An 18,077-nucleotide genomic window follows, 5' to 3' on the forward strand; every position below is an offset into this window, starting at 1 on the left:
CATAATATATATACAACACACATTATATTTACATATTTAAAATATATTTTATTAAAAGAAAATGAAGGGGGTGTGCGATTAGGATTTTAAAGAATTTTTTTATTTATAAAATCTGAAGGTATTCAACTGAAATTGTTTAAATCTATTAAAATCTTGAGATATTCGATTGAGATTTTAAATTATAATACAAAATCTAGTGGTATTCAACCATGATTTTAAACTATGCTTTAAAAATCGTATGGCATTCAATTAAGATTATTTAAAATCCATTAAAATTTGATGACTTTCAAATAGGATTTTTTTGGATTTCATGAAATGATGGATTTAGTGAGATTTTTCATTGTATCTTAAATTCTTTGAAATCCCACCAAAATCGAAGTTTTGGAAGTATTGTGCTTAAATCCTAAAGAATCTACGTCAACTCTGCGACATTTTATCAAGAATGCGCGCAAAATCAAAATCATTAAAATCCACAAATAAAAAACAATTCATTAAAATTCTAATCCAATACATCCCTAAAATATATTATAATCGGTAAATACGTGACAAGACTATTCTAATGAAAAAAATAATCTACTACCCCTGTCCTTCTCATTTATTTACAATTTTTTTCATTGTTCGACACGCATTTTAAGACTCTTATATGTATAGTTCGGGGACTTATTTTTGAGATTCTTTTTTTGTGTATATAAATTTAAAAATCAAATTTTTATTCAAAATAAAAACTTAATATACAAATTAGGGGATTATGTTTTCAAAGAGTATTATAGAATAGCTGCCAAACTCAGGTCTCTAAAACAAACTACTTAAGAAGACGGAGTATAATTTAAACGGACAAGAAAATAAAAATAAAGTAGACACGAAGGGAGGTGTCGGTATCAGGATCCGGTAACCACGCATTGTTCATGATTGCTGGCAGTTATATTCCTTAAGTATAAAATCAAGATCAGTTGATTAGTTGTCAAATTAGGAAGTTTCAATCACAATTCACAGCTCACCTAACCCCTTATTATTATATTAAAAAAACATACTCTTATTTGACAGCCTACAGGCGATCATATCTTTGCGCGCTCTTCTGTAGCTACCTGTACACACAGCGAGAGAGTGAGAGAGAGCGAGAGAGGGAGAGAGATATAGCTGAGCAGTATACGCAGCAAAGCGAGGATGACTTCGCCGCCTGAAATGGCGAAGAAAGTAGATATAGAGAGAGGATCGCCGGAGGGAGAACAACGAGGAGGAGGTCGTTTCGAGTATTTCGGATGGGTTTATCATTTAGGAGTTAATAAAATTGGTCACGAATTTTGTCGCCTTCGCTTCCTATACATCCGCGGTAGTCTCCTTCTTATGTACAAGCGAGATCCTCATGATAATCCTGGCATTGTATGTAATTTCACCGCTCTCTAACTATTTTCGCTCAATTCACTCTTAATTACTCATTATCTAGTCCGAATTTGTTCTTTACTAGTTAATTTTAGATAGTAGTTGGTTGCGTATATAAAGTCGGAGTAAAATATACTGCCTGTGAAACAACAAGGTTGATTTAGTAAACAATTATTCACATTAAATTGGTCATGAATTAAGTCTCCTTGGATTTCTCTATATTTGCAGTAGTCTCCTTCATGATCATTATGGCATTGTATGTACTTCCACTATACTGTCACTATTTTCACTCAATTCACTCTTAATTTCTGTTCACACACACACACACACAACATCGATCTTGCTCTCTGTGAAAAACAAGATTAAGTTAGCATATGAGTATTCACATTATTGTCTAGACATCGTGTCACGAGGTTTGTTATACGTGTCTATCAACACAAGATCATCAAGATGATGTTATTTTTTAAATATAACATATTTGTGTGCAGAAACCGATCAGGAGAGGTGCTATTGGGCACACACTAATGGTGGAGGAGTCGGGGAGACGAAAAGTTAACAAGGGTGTAAGTCGATTGTTGGAGATATTACATTGCAGTTATTTTTTTGAATGGATTTGAACTTTTATTGGTTATGTTATTTATTTTGCTGTCACTGAAATACACGAGAATAACAACTTTAATTTGCAGCAGTCTTATTCTTCTTTTAAGACCTATTGGCCGTGACTTCTTCTGTGCCTTTAATTTGACATATTTTCTCCAGGATGTTTACGTTCTGAGGTTATACAACCGGTTGGATGAGACGAAGAAGGGAGAAGTAAGTAAATTTCAGCTCTATCACCTGTTTGTTTATTTAAAATTTAAGATATTCCAGAATCCGGACAGATACATATTATGTAAGATAGGAGGAGCTTCGTGCAATTCTAAGCTCAACAGAAGCTTGTTGTAATAAAATTGATAATTGAAGAGGATATGTGCCTGCACCATTGCGTTCAAGCTTAACTTTGTCTTTCCAGGATAGCGAGTCAATTTTTTCTTTCGTCTCACTTGTTTTATTGTAAAAAGCTGAAATAAGTCTTAATAAATTGTAAGATATCTCATGGTTCGTATGTATATTTCTGGAAGATTGCTTGTGCTACTGCTGGAGAAGCTCGAAAATGGATGGAAGCATTTGATCATGCGAAGCAACAGGTACAATAACATTGTTCTGGGGGTTTTCTTTGAAGAACTATATATATTAACTCTAAACACTGTCATTATAATTAATCAGTTTATACTTTTGATTTCCGGCATCAGTCTGTTATGTTTGCATTACTATCTTGTATTGTTTGCTTTCAAATCTTATCTAGGAGCCTCTTTTCCTCCTGTATAGCCCCTGAATTAAATGTTCTACTTGCATCATTTTCATTCCTTCAATCGTATAATGTTTTTTAATTGCCTAATGAAAAGGTTTTTGTTAGATTATTTTTGTCTTTCTTCATGATATAGAGACCAAGTTAGGTCCAATCGCCTGAAATATATTGTATGTATTTGATAACTATATTGAGCATTAATGTGCTAAAGATGAAAGACTATCAAATCTTACCTTACTTACATTACCTGTTGATGGAGAAGTACTGTCAACTCTTCTCTACACATACACGTGTATGTGTTTGTGTCTGTATAACAAGGTGCATTTACGTTTTTCGTATTATATATATTCATCTGATTGAAATTTACCTTACTTTTTAACAGGCAGAGTATGAGCTGTCTAGAGGCCGTAGTACCAGAAACAAACTGAACAAGGAGACAGAGTATGCTAAATTCAAATAAACAAATTCTCCAAATTTATGTAATTGATATGATGTCTATCAATGCTGGTCATTTCTGACAGTAACTGTTTTTTTAAATTAAAATAATGTCTGAATCACGAAGTAAAGTATATATTGAGAATGCAGTACATTTTCTTTGTTAAATGAATGTAGTACAATTTTAGTTTCCTTGGCACATAATAGAATATATTGACCACCATCTTGTATGTTTATAACAATAATTCTGACACTTGTATTAATTTTTTTGGTTAATGAAGGATTGATCTGGATGGGCATCGGAGAAGAGTAAGGCATTATGCACATGGTCTTAAAAAGTTAATAAGGATAGGGCAAGGTTAGCGAACATGGTCTTGATTTCACCAATTTTTTTATGCTGCCATCAACTATTGTGGAGTGGGTTGTCTTGTATATATATTCCTCAATTATATTCATTTTATCCTCTAAAGAGGAAACCTATAAGGGATCGTTTGTTTCGCGTTCTGTTCCATTTAAACCTATACGTGGTGTTTGATTGGGAAAATGTTTTCTTCAAACCCATACCTCAAACTTATAAGATATGAGATTTTCATACCCAAGTGGGGAGGTGGGTATGAAGTGTGAATATGTGGAATCATTTTTTCCCCCCTCTTTTATTTACATCTCTATTTATACTATTACATGTAAATTGTTAATACAAAATGAAATTAATGACTACAAAATATATCAAAATATTAAATTTATTAAAATTAAGAATAATTAATCATTCATAAATATTTTAAATCAACCATATTCATTCCATCTCAACCAAACACATTATATCAGAAATGATACCTCAACCCCAAACCACCTTAACCCGATTCCTCATTCCAACCTCATACCCCTTCTTGAACCAAACGACCCCTAAGATATTAGGTTACATGTCTGGCAAGGTCCTCATAATTATATTGTTATGTTTGTGGCGTCAGCAAAATAAAGAACCTTGCCTCAAGGTATTATTTATGAACAAGCCTAGAGGTCTACTGTTTCTGAGGAGATATAAAGTATATCTAATTTGTATCGGAGAAAACTTCTGCATTATTAGATACACTAAATGTAATTGAGTAAAATAAAATAGGTTATGCTAAACAAAATTTCAAAGATAGCCAGAATCTTGGAATAACTAGAAATTCCCACAAAATCTCTTTTGCCTGCGGCAAAAGTAATTAACTGCTGATTATTTCTCCAAGTAGGTCATGACATTTTGGGGACATGCGTTGTGTATGTAGGTCCGGAGACTCTTTTGCGCCAATCCTCACTGAATGTCAACATACAAACCGCAGGGAACTTAGAAGGAGATAGCGGAGATGTTATTGAAGGGCACGAGTGGAAGTGTGTCCGCACAGTAAATGGTTTTGCTTTCTTCTCTTACCTTCTTATTAAACAAATTTTAGTGTTTTTTTTGCACCTTACCTGTTTAAGTATCATTATGACCCCCACCTCTTCTTTGAATAATCACTGCTGGTGTGAAAATTACGAAAACTTGATAAGGTTTTTTAGTACACAAAATATTCTCATTAATGTAGAATTTAGTGTAAATGACTTAGAGTTGGTTTTGGGAATGTAGAACGTAACACTAAAACAGTGTAGAACTTATACCATTTTGGTGTCATAGGTTAGAGATGGTTTTAAGCACTTCTGAGACCAGCTATACCAACAAAGATACTCAATGTTATTGCTGCAGTAGTGATCGATGTTGAACAAGTATAGCTGCTTTTATATGTTCTAAAAAAATGAAAAAGGTTATTTATCTGTCGGTGCCCATCTTAAATTTGTAAGTTCATGAAATACAATAAACAGATTAGAAATTTGAAACTGGGTTGTGGCACATGGACTATTTCTAAGCGAACCCTTGTAAAGCTGTAAAAAACTAGGAAGCCTTATATTATGAAGTCACCATCTGCAGAATGTCATATAATAGCTAATTTAAAATGACATATAAGTTGAGATTTTGGCTTTTAACTTACCTAGAGATTATATTAAGTTAACAATTATTTAAATTTTAGGAAGTCGCATTGGCATGCTGTGTTAATTAATCGTGTTGGGAGACGATTACTTTGACAGGCAACTTGAAAGGTCATTGCTTATGCCTGCTAGTCAGGTGGCTTTTACTTACCATAGCAAATGGGGCATATAACTGACAAAAATATACTTTCTCATTGTTTTAGAATTATTGAAGCTCGGATTTTGTCTGTTACATTTATTGACTCTCGTATCTTTGGGATTGCAGGTGTTAGAGTATTTGAGGATGTTGCTGGCGTTAAGGTATCAATTTATAACTTGTTAATAATATACATGTCCATTCCCTGCTCAACCATACCCAACATTGTAGAATGTGGTAAACATGACAAGGAAAACCCAGCCTTAAAGCAAAAATGAAGACATAGAATCTAGTTGCAAACGGGTTATGCCGAAAATATGGTTCATTTTTGTTTGTGTTCCAGTGCAGTGGCAATAATATTTGATGTAACGACTTATGAATTTTCACGTGGAAGAAAAGAAATATGTATTATCATTTATACATCAACCTTTTAGTCAAATAGTCAGTTCCACTCTTAGTTTCTTTTTTGTCCGATGAAAAGTTTTATTAGAGGTATGTAGCTATGTAAGGATATTTGACAGAAAGAAAGTCGCGTAGCGCTCAGCGTTAGAGTTGCCTAATGTATATCCGATATGAGATGTCACATTGTTCTAGGAGTTTTGATGTTTGCACTTGCAGAGTGAAACTCTTAGCTTGTCGTCGTTAGAATTTTATCGATATATATGATACACGTGCACAAGAATTTCTAGATCACAATTTCATTTCTTAATTGCCTCTGGATGTGATTGAACTCTATTTAACTGCTTTCAAATGCTATAGGATGGTAAAGCAGTTCTTGTCAAAGCTGTTGGTGTTGTTGATGCAAGTGCGGATACTGTTTTTGAAGTGATATTTAACATTGACCGACAATGGAGATACGAGTATGTTGCTCATTTTGGCATATGCGTGCGTGTGTGTGTGTGTTTATATATATATAATATATGTATAAATATAATTTTATGCTAATTTTGATCTAATTTGTAAGCGTTGCAGGTGGGATGTACTGACAGTGGACTTGGAGCTGGTCGATTCTTTGGATGGACACTATGATATTGTTTATGGCACACTTGATGCTGCATATCAGACTAGGTAAACTTGCTTAAGATGCCTAATAGCATGTACTTATATGGTCCTCATATAATTTTTCTAATATCCTGTCTTTTAATTTTTGTTAAAATCAATTTCAATTCAATTCACAAGCCACCTTCAAGTTTATCTCTTGCCAGTTTTATGGCACAGTGGTGAAGTTAAAGATAACTATCACTTTTGAACTGAGATAAACACTTGTTCATGTACTGAATGATGTTTTAGGCTCAAATTTTAGGTTATTCTGTTTGACATATGTAATGCTAACAATAGGATTCAAACGGCACTTAGTTGTGGCTGTATGATTTAATGTAGCTGTTCCTGTTATTTGAAGAGGATATATGTGTTTGTTGGAGGCGTAATCCAATTGCACATGTAAAAAATTTCTTTTTGTGTCCTCCCAACAAGCACTTTTATGGGCGTTATAGCAACTCTAAACTCGTATATTAATGGAATCTTATTTATGCATCTCTACATAATTAGTAAAACCAGAAACTAATGCCAGACATCTTAAATCAATATATTTACTCATCAAGCAGAAAAAACCCTACAAACCAGAGTTTTATTGTGGAGTTTGAAGTCGTATATATACATTACAATGAAAGTCAAACCGTCATTTCTGAGACTTGCAATATTTCCTCTTTCACTCTTGGTGTGTTCAGTGCATATATTTGTATTCCACTGTTTCCATAATCCTATTGTTTCAAACATTTTTAATAGGTGGTCATCCAAGAGTGATATTGTCTTCTCCAGACAATGGTTTCGTGGACAAGATGGAACTTATAGTAAGCAACTCTAGCTCAATATAGTACCTATTTTATGCTTGATATTTTATTGTGGACTTCTATAAATTCTTGGTGAATAAGCTATTGAGTGCTGAAAGATGGTGGTGGGTCAGGATTTTGTATGTCATGGCAAACAACATTATCAAAGGCTTTACTACACCGCCAAAACAGCATTTGATACTTCATATTAGTTGCACTTCAAATGATGTCAGATTAGTGGTCAATGGAGCTGAGATTCTTTACATAATTCATTTGACATGTATCAAAGTGGGTTAAACTGTACCTTTTGAGATGCCAAACATGTCTTTTGACCCATTTACTATAGTTTGTCTCAGAATCATATTTATGTAGCCCAACTTTTGGAGAGGTGGCAAATGCAACATATAACTAGCAAAAGTCAGTTTCTAAGTTTCGGTTTAAATAACAATAGTTTTCTCACCAAATGCATGTGGATTTCCCTCTACAAATTGAGACCTTAGTATATAATCCAATCCATCTCACATCCTTACGTCCATTATCCTTATTAAGGTTTAAGTACTCTAAAAAATAGATTCCTCATCAGTGTCATGCAATTCGCTCACATTAGACTTGGTTTTGTCCAATAAAATTTGATGTGGGCTGATCGACCATAGTCTTGTAAATTTTGGCAGTGCCTTACTAAGGTACTTATTTTCTGTGGTGAAAGAGAGGGTACTAATTAAGTACAAATATATCTCTGTAAGTACTGAATTTGGCGTATGGATTGAGCTGACTGTTGACATTATTATATTCTTTGATATCATATTGTCTCAAATTACACAGGCTGGCTAGTCTTTTGTGATTGATGAAAATTGTGCCTATGTTGTTGCAGCAATATTGCATTTCCCGGCTATGCATAAGAAGTGTCCCAAAAAACCGGGTTATCGGCGCATAAAAATTAACCGTAAGAAACTTTTTTTGCTAATTTGTTTTGTATATTTAGCTTTATTATTTATTTTTTATTTAGTGACATGCCGCTTCCCATTAAACCATGCCGTCTACGTTTTAGCTCTTACAAAGATACTCGTGAGATAGTCATGCTTCATGTTTAGAAGTATAATTAATAACATAGGGTCATGTTCACATATTATACTTATAAAGATAAAGATTTATTATATATAGGGGGCTGAGTTTGATCAGCCATCACCATCATCCAACGGTTGGTATAAAATATTTTTTCTCCCTCCAACCTGCTAAGAATTATAGCTAGAAGAGAAAGTGTCTTAGAGCTATATTTTTGAGCTGGTAGGGGGAAGAAAAAATAATACCTTCCCAGCCGTTGGATCGTGCAATGGTTGGTTAAACTCTCCCTGGCCATCAATGGCCAAGGGACCACGCGCACACACACACACACACACACACATATATATATATATGTAAATATTATGTTATGCTATTACCAATACTTATTACTAATTATGATAAAGTTGTGGATTTCCGAATCAAAATCTCAATGGAAGAAAGGTTGTGCAGTGCACTTCTATTCGATGAAGCATGTGCATCACTCTGCACTTGGGACCGAAAGGTCCTTTGTGCTATTTTGTACTATACAGAGTGATCACTGCCTTTATTAGTAAGATCTTACCACTAAACAATGAATCCTGGAACAGAAGAAGGGACTTGGACAACGAGCCCTGTTTATGTACAAATTAGATTCGTTCCTGGACTTTCATGATATTTTGTCTGCCTTAACACACATTAAATTGCGTAATTCTACAAATATTAGTAGTGTTTCTAGTATAGTATGGATGCTACAAACTTTAACTTTTCTACATTATTTTTATGTAGCTTCTACCTGGGAGATAAGAACTTTAAATACCACAGCAGGCGATGCCAAGTGTCTTGTAACACATATGTTGGAGGTTGATTCTAAAGTCTGGCGTGGTTGGAAGAAAAATCAAAGATCGAAGTTTGAAAAAACTGTTCCCTATGCATTATTGAGTCAAGTTGCAGGTTGGTGAAGCACATTTCGTCTTTACACTTCTTTGTATTCTAGGAAATAGAGGGATGTGTTTCTTGTTCAATGTGATATTTTTATTTATTATTTGATAAACTTATACTATTACAAGACAAACTACCCTTGGCAGAAGTATTGATATAGGAAAAAATATTTTGTATAGAATGGTGGTATATATGTAGGAAGAAAATATAACCTGCCACAAAAGAAAGAAAAATAGAAAGTGCTAGAAAAGATAATAAAATGTCAAAAAAAAAAAAAAACTTTAGAGGCTAAAGATTTTTTTTTTCTTTTAATATTTGGGAATAAAATTATCTTAACCCAGAAACAAGCAATTTGAATATATGTAGATGAATAATTATCCGTGAGCTGAAAAGAAAATGAAAGCAGCCAGAAATGAATGAAAGAAGAAATATTTTGTGAAGACCAAGAGGATAGTTGGGCGTCGCCTTAGAACTCCCAGAACGCCAAAAGCCATCGCCTAGTCTGCTAAATTGAAGGATCCGCCTAGTTGACGCCTTGACAAAAATGGAAGAACATGAGTGAAAAATTTGGACTTATAGGTATTGACATACATGTATTGTCTGGCCTGGGGATCAGGGACCCTAACATGTGGGGAACACGGGAAAAAGCTTTTCAGCTATCCGGCAAGGATGCTTGCCTGATCCTCTTTACCCTCAATTTTTTTCATTAAGTGAAAATTTAAGATTTGAAATTTGAATTAAGAGTATGATAAATGGCCAAAAATCTGTACTTGCATAGGAGAAAGATTTTAGAATATTGCTGAGGAATCAGATGTAGGTATTGTAGCTTGCAAGTGAGAAGGGTGTAGTTTCTAGCAGAAATGCAGAACTGCACATTCTTCACAATCATATTGGTATTTTTATTGATGAAAGTAGCTACTAGTATTCCAAAATATTTAATTGACGAAAATGCACACTAACTTGATTATGTTACATGAAAGTTGTTATTCGATCTGATTACGCTTCTCGCATCCTTATATGTTTTATTATGTATCATTTAGGTCTCAAGGCATACATTGGTGCAAACCCCGGATTTAGTAATGAATCATCCAGTACGTTTCTATGCTCGAAAAGTTCCGATTACTCTACATCAGATGGTGAATTCGTGGATGCAGCAGAAGCTACGGATGAATTCTATGATGCTTTATCTTCTGACTCATCGTCATCTGAAGAGGATAGTGATAAAGAAGTGGAATCTGATAGTAAGGTATTTTTTTCATCCATTGAGATAGCAAGCTTTGTACTTTTAGACTGTTTGCATTAGTAGATATTCTGCTACCCAGTGCATGTGGTATTTGTGAGACTAGTAAATAATTTATAAACCAAAGATAATAAGTTTACTAACCAAACATATGCGATATGAAACCGAAGTGAAGAATATATATATATATATATATATATATATATATATGTTCATTATCATATATATATATATATATATATATATTTAGTAATAAATAGTATATTTATCTATATGGTTTATATGTGGGGCAAGTACTTTAAAAAAACATTAAAGTATTATTTACAGTAAGCTAAAGCTCGAAGGGCCCAAGTCCACTAGGTTATTTCATTAGGGTTTATTCCTTATATAAGCGATGTATCCCACATATCATAATATCATTGGAATAATATAGTACTATCAAACCGGGTCTCCTTCCTGTTCATGGGATTTGGTCTATAGGATTTCTGCCTTTCTCGGTTGGAAATTTCTGGGAATAGTTGATTTTCTGAGGTTTTTCACGTTAAGTTATCTTTGTTGTCTTTTTGTTTCATATATTCATTGCTTCTCAAAGTTTTCCTGCATCAATATGGTATCGCAAGTATAATTCTGTAAATTTAACATATAATGTTCAAGAAATCAGATGCATTTACCTCTTTAACAACCTGGTGAGTGATTGGAATTGTAATACTGTGATTCTCTTTTTCCTCCCACTCTTTTTTACAGTGAACTGTCTGGATTCTCAGACTTGGTTAACGTATTAGCTTAAATATTTCCCAATACCAATCTTTATTTCCATTGGTGGTAATCTGATATTTCTAATTGAGTTGTGAACTTGGTCTGAATATTCTATCAGGTGAGAAAAATAAAGCTGAAGAACGTGTCTTGGGCTATTGCTGGCTTCTCGAGGAAGCGAACTGCAGGTACCTGACACCTACACGTCATGACTACAGAAAATACCAGGAGTCCATGACTACCAGAACCAGATATCTCTTATTGCACCTGGTTGGCTTCTTATTATTTCTATTATAACTTCTTTGATGGACTGTGTTTATCTGTTCTTTGTGCAGATCCATTCGCCAGTAAGGAGTTTGATACAAGTGTGGATCCGGTTGCTTTAGATCCTACCCAATACAAAGGTTCGATGCGCCAGGCGAAGGATGGGGCTGACAGTGATTGCTGGGCATCTCCAGATGGTGCTGACTTTAAGATCAGAGGAAAGACGTATTTAAAGGATAATACTAAGGTGGATCCATCTCCCAAACAATTACACTACCTGATGTCTTTCATCTGTACTATTATATATGATCAAAGCAAGACCTAACACCGTCAGTTCTTATCTGCTCCCAAGGTTTTGGAAATTATTATTATATAATATTTGAATGACAAAGAGCAAATATATAGGCAGTGGCGGAGCCAGAATATGAATATAGTGTGGGCCAAAAAAAAAAACCTTGAGCAAAATTCTATCATGACAATATATTGTCATGATTTAACAGAAATTGGTCACATTTTTCTATTCAGGCTAAACCTTTATTCCAGAAAACAAATACATTCATATAGTTTGTATAAGCAGTGAACACTGTACATACTTTATCTTCAACTATCTATGATCGGGTTAAATATCACATACAGTACTCGTTCGGTTCAAATGTATCAAGTGAGTCACTCGTTACAAATGTGACTCAACATGGTCACTAAAGTGAAAATTTCTATCAACTTGGTCATTAAAAGCTTTAAGTTTTGTATCAATTTAGTCAATGACAGATGGTGTCCTTGATTCAAATCCGTTGTTGGGCTAGCGCTCTATAATCTATTTATGGGCTGGGCTTTGCGCGCCTATACTTGCCTCCGCCCATGTATAGACATTTACCAGTTCCTTAAGAACAAATTGGTAGGGTTTTTAAGCTCTGAAAAGTCTAAATATTTTTACATAAGGTTTGTATATAGGTCTATTTACCAGTTCCTTAAGAACAAATTGATAGGGTTTTTAAGCTCTGAAAAGTAAGGTTTCTTTTGTAATTGTCAAGTAAATGTTTTTTTTTTGGTGATCATTTATCATCTTTATTATGATTTTTATTCTTGTAGTCTAGTTTCTACTTCTTAGATATCACTCGACTTCATCTAAGTTATGTGTACTGTTTCCAGATTGCAGGAGGAGAACCCCTTCTTAAACTTATAGCCGTCGACTGGTTAAAGGGTGATAGTTGCATCAATAACATTGCATTACATTCCAGTTGTCTTGTTCAGGTAATTGAAATGCTTGCATTCATCATTTTTATGTTCAATGTGAGACAATTATTAGATAATTCAACACGTTTATGACATATGGAAGTGCTGGTAAAATCAGTTTTGCCGCTCCTGTCCACAGTTATTTTTTAAAATTATATTCCATGTTCTGTGATCTTCGTACCTCCTTCTTTGATCCTGATACTGGGTGAACATGGGTTAATTGATTTGGTTTGATGACCTATGAACTTGACCGACTTCCGTATATTTATATTGCTAAACACATAGGGTTGTTTCTATTTTATTTAGTTTCTGAATTGCTTCACCCTCAACCTTAACAGTTCATAGAAGGGTACACACATCCGTTTTTATAAGGGATTTGCAAGAAGCCAAGCAATTACTTGTAAGCCGTACCCATGGGTCTAGAGTACCTCAGGATTATCTGTTACAAGCTGTCTTGTACTTTTACTAAGCATAGGTTCCTCTCAGTATTATTTTTAACTTATTTGTAAATAAGGTAAGCCAGCTGAAATGCAAAACATCTAAATGTGTATGAGATTGTTTTGGGAACTAATTGCCAAATTTGTTACACTTAAATATGTATTGTATTCTTTTATCAGAAGCTTCTTTTGTTTCAAATCAAACCACCTTTCCCTCCTTGTTCTTAAATTGAGATTTCCAGACCCTTGGGTGAAAAACGCTGGCAAAAATTCCGGGGCCTTGATTTTGCTGTCAAGTACTTCAGTTACATTCTGCATTTCCTTACTTAGTTTGAACTTTCTTTGTATTGCAAATTTTTTACATTTACATATTTTCCGTGTTATCTTCATTACTTGGTAACATTATCATGTTCCTTGAAAATTGAAGTACACTTAATGTATATTACGCTTCTGACATTGCTTTGATGGCTTTTTCCTTTCTTAAGTTGACTTTTGCTGTATCTTATTCCAATTTTTATATGCAGTCCGAAGCTGGCAAAAAACTCCCGTTCATTCTTGTTATTAATCTGCAGGTATGAAGTTATTTATTGGTCTCCTGTCATTTATTTGAGATGTCTAACATGTTCTCAGACTTGTATTTTATTTTTCATTATGTTGTAATATGCTATCAAAATATGCTTAATCTTTGTAATTGAAGCGGGGCAAGGACCAAGGTGCATAAGATGGACCTACCAGATGTGTATCTATCATGAACTTCTTAACTTACCTATTAAATCTGAAGCTTCTATTTAAACGTAGAACAGGAACGACATTATTTGCTTAGGAGTCTATATTGACTTACATTCTAACATGATTAGATGTACCCTAGGAATTTGTACTAAATTTTGTTGGCAAGTTCCTGTACTAATTACAATCTACAAATGAACAAGTATATCAAGATATATCTCCTACTTGAGAATTACAGATTGTGGGTGAATTGGTAATAGTATTCAACTATACATGGTTCTTAATAGGCTTAAGTTGTTTAATTTACTATCTCAGTAAAGAAACAGTTCTTCATAGTCTTAATTTGTATAATGTGATTATCTCAAATAAGGAGAGTTAAATGTTAATTACCAATAAAAAATTAGTTCGTGGGTTACAACTGGTTTGTAGTGAATAAATTGAAAAACATTGTAGCATCTTATTGGGGAGGCAGAACTGATCTATTTTTTAGTTGATTTTGGTTGGTGTTTCTGTTTCACCTTAATACTATTTCATGTATTTTTGAGGTTTTTTGGATGGACATTAATGATATGGGGATTTTATGATGTCGTTTATTTTTCAATTAATTGTTCTTTCCCCAATAAAACTAGAAAAATCACCAAAAAATATAACATATTGGAGAACCAGAATGATATGCCAGTTATCCTGTCAGGGCGGTTGGTGTTTTTCTTGACAGTCTTCTCTTATATATGAGCATGAGCTACTGTGGAAGGGAAGTAACGTTGAGGTTTTTCTGCCGTCATTATGTTGTATATTTTTCAGTATGAAAGAAATATTTTTGCTTATTTTAGGTTCCTGCTAAACCAAACTACAGTCTGGTACTCTACTATGCTGCCAACAGGCCTGTAAATGGAAGTTCATTGCTGGGTCAATTTGTGAATGGGACGGACTTGTTTCGTGATTCAAGATTCAAACTCATCCCAAGTATAAAAGAGGTAACAGAAACATTTTAAACCACGACTATCTATATTACATAAGTTAAATTGCACTTGCAAAACACAAAAAAATTTGAACTTAAGATCAATTACTATATACTCCAAATAATTTATTAAATTATGACGAAAGTATCATACTGGTTGATTAAACCACAATGAGTAATACATAAAAAATTTCTTATCTCCTTGTTTTGTTTCAACATATAACATTAGTCTGACATTATATTTCTAGTATTGAGGATTGCAGTTTTGTTTGTTTCTCTGCGTGAATATTATGCATTCTATTGTGCTAATTGTGTGTTTTATTGACAGGGATATTGGATGGTCAAGCGTGCAGTTGGAACAAAAGCTTGTCTGTTGGGAAAAGCAGTGACATGCAATTACCTTAGACAGGACAACTTTTTGGAGGTAGTAAACCGAAGCATTGTTATTGTTGCCATGTTTATTTCCCAGAAATTGATTGAATTATTGGTCTACCCAAATAGCTTGGTTTACCAGATTTTGTTGGGAAAGAAAATAATCAATTTGTTATCTCAATTTTTGCCTGTCTCTTGACCTTATCCTATATGCTGAAGTACATCGTTGATATAAATGCTTGCTCATTTTCATTTGGCAAACTAATATTCCGCCCAGCATTGAGATGTTTGCTAGTATTTGTAAGTTGATTAATATTTATATTACTGACATTTTATGTGCAGATTGATGTTGATATTGGCTCATCATCTGTTGCAAGGAGCATCATTGGTCTGGTGCTTGGATATGTAACAAGTATCGTAGTGGATCTTGCAATACTAATAGAGGTCTATATCTTGTTTTCTTGTGGTTATTTACCTCTAAGCAATCATTGTCTATTGCTCATAAATGGTTATCATGTGCTCTTCTCGTAAAATGGATGTGTTCTTTTTGATGACTTTGGAGATTTGTGCCTGTTGTAGGATATGATGGGAGTATAAAAGATTTTGTTTTCTTACTAAGATTGTGATACCCTCATGGAGTTATTATAAATTTTCATCCTTCCACAAAGATTCATAGAGCAACTTAAGAGTGGTTGCTGATGTAGGACAAAATTAAAAATAGGTTAGGACTATACTAATTGAGGAGTTAATAAATGAGAGAACTGCATCGATTAATAGTGCTATTTAAGGGTGTTCTTATAGAGCACAAGTTTCTCACTTCTCAGGGAGTAGAAGGTGTGGAATTTGAAGTTTTGCAAAGGAGCAAGAAGAGCAGAGTATAAATGAGAGAACTGCATCGATTAATAGTGCTATTTAAGGGTGTTCTTATAGAGCACAAGTTTCTCACTTCTCAGGGAGTAGAAGGTGTGGAATTTGAAGTTTTGCAAAGGAGCAAGAAGAGCAGAGTATTAATTTTGAGATGAAACAGTAATGGTATGACTAGGTTAGGTTGAATAATGATTTAAGAGTGTTAAGTGAAAATGGTAATACTTAGTTAAGTAGATAATGAGCTGGCAAGGTTTGAAAAATAGGTTAATTTTAAGTAAGTAAATGAGAGAACTGGCATGGTTTTATAAATTAACTTGGCTGTTAAGGAGTGGTCCTCTGTAAGAAAACAGAACTGGTAGGTAGCGGAATAAAGTACAATGTAAAAATGAAGCTATTGAAAGGAACAAGAAAGAGCTTTATTGTATTCATTGCAAGTCCATGATTATCTGTGCACAAGCCACAATTGTTCGTTCCATGGTCGTAGTAGATGGAAAATATTGTTCTCTGGGTTTTCTGTTTTTAGGTAGGAATTGGCTCATTATTGATGTTGTTAAATACATATAACAGTCTAGAACTATAAACTGTAGTAGAGGTTAAATTAATGTAAAAACGTATATTGGTCTTGGGAATGAATCAGCCAGCACCTGGTTTCTTATGCCGCTCTTCATAACTTGCTTGAGTTGATAATCTTACACAAATGAAGTCAAATTGCCTTGTAATACGCATAGCAAAAAAAAAAATGCTTTGTAAATTGTAATAATATGTTCTCCTTTTTGTTCTTTTTCATGTTGGGTGTTTGCCTTGGGTAAATTATACATTTGTTCAGCCGCTCACAGCATGCACACTTATATTGCCTCTTTTTTCCACCTGATTTATTATTTTTGCAGGGAAAAGAAGAGAATGAACTTCCAGAATACATTCTTGGCACTGTTAGGCTTAACCGTGTGAAACCTGAGTCTGCTGTGCCTTTCAGTGTATAGACTCATCTTTAGATAAAAATATATTCAGTACAGCTCTAGTCCAACAAAAGCCCTATTGCAGTTTTGTGCCTTTCAGTGTATAGACTCATCTTTAGATAAAAATATATTCAGTACAGCTATAGTCCAACAAAAGCCCTATTGCAGTTTTGTGCCTTTCAGTGTATAGACTCATCTTTAGATAAAAATATATTCAGTACAGCTCTAGTCCAACAAAAGCCCTATTGCAGTTTTGCGACTGTAGTACATATGAGAAACTACAGATTTTAATGTGAAAATTAGTTATGTAAATTATGTACAATCCAGCATTAGTTCTTACAATTTCTCCGCAGTGAGAAGCTTGTAATTTACAATTTTTTAAATACATACTGTAGAAGAGTTTTAAAAATCACAGAGCAAGTTAGATGATGTTAACTGTGTTTTCTGGTGTTCTAAATGTATGATGCTTAATGTTGTATATAGCAGGTAAATATTTCAACTCAAATATTTCTTCACGGAGTTTAAATAAATACGATTTTAATGATCTTATACATCTTATACAGTGACTTAAAAAATTATAATTTCTTTTGATACAAGTTGAATAAAACATTTTAATTTTGTGTATCTATTAACAGCCAGGTGCTCTGAATTTGTGATCAGTGATATGATTTAAAAAATTAATATTTTAGGCACCTTGCTTGCAAATTATTGAAGGTGGTCTAATTCGTTGACCATATAATAATTGTATTAAGAGTGCTTGAGCTCGTGTAAAACTCCAATGGTCACGAAGAAGTATATTTTTCAGTTAAATGCCAGATTCTAGCTCCTATTGGAAATTTAATGGTCCAAATCTTTTTTATATGGAGAAAGACCATACTTCAAATACATTTTCATTTGTATTGTTTACAATAGAAAAATTCATGAATTTGTATAATAAAATGATTTTTACAACTTTAACAAAGATGAACTCAATTATTCTCTCTGTTCCCTTCGAATTTAAAATGTCACTCGATTTGTTCTTATTTCTCTCCAAATCAAATTTAAAAAGAAAACAAACAAACAATTTTTTTATTTGCCAGATAATCCAAGGGAGAATCTGGGCCTTCTAAAACCAACAACACAACATGGGCTGGGATCTCAACTAGCCCACAATAATCTC

At 33.7% G+C, this 18,077-nt stretch overlaps 1 protein-coding gene across 2 annotated transcripts; it reads left to right on the forward strand.

Annotated features, from left to right (window-relative positions):
• Window positions 1-964: 964 nt before the first annotated feature.
• LOC108219205 (protein ENHANCED DISEASE RESISTANCE 2-like) lies at window positions 965-17,347 on the forward strand. Of its 2 annotated transcripts, XM_017392521.2 has the most exons (22): window positions 965-1,380; window positions 1,869-1,943; window positions 2,140-2,193; window positions 2,502-2,567; window positions 3,111-3,169; window positions 3,445-3,521; window positions 4,432-4,554; window positions 5,433-5,467; window positions 6,063-6,163; window positions 6,276-6,371; window positions 7,089-7,153; window positions 8,004-8,075; window positions 8,960-9,124; window positions 10,153-10,358; window positions 11,227-11,293; window positions 11,441-11,616; window positions 12,519-12,620; window positions 13,564-13,611; window positions 14,596-14,739; window positions 15,052-15,147; window positions 15,438-15,539; window positions 16,850-17,347. In XM_017392521.2, exons 1-22 carry the CDS (start codon window positions 1,165-1,167, stop codon window positions 16,940-16,942), a joined length of 2,238 nt encoding a protein of 745 aa, XP_017248010.1. In that variant the 5' UTR covers window positions 965-1,164; the 3' UTR covers window positions 16,943-17,347. The 2 variants fall into 2 exon arrangements, with proteins under 2 accessions (XP_017248010.1, XP_017248011.1); XM_017392522.2 differs by lacking the exons at window positions 14,596-14,739; window positions 15,052-15,147; window positions 15,438-15,539; window positions 16,850-17,347 and adding an exon at window positions 14,457-14,583 and having other exon boundaries at window positions 1,023-1,380.
• Window positions 17,348-18,077: the final 730 nt, after the last annotated feature.

Source organism: Daucus carota, chromosome 4 (assembly GCF_001625215.2).
Source record: "Daucus carota subsp. sativus chromosome 4, DH1 v3.0, whole genome shotgun sequence".
NCBI classification, from domain to species: Eukaryota; Viridiplantae; Streptophyta; class Magnoliopsida; order Apiales; family Apiaceae; genus Daucus; species Daucus carota.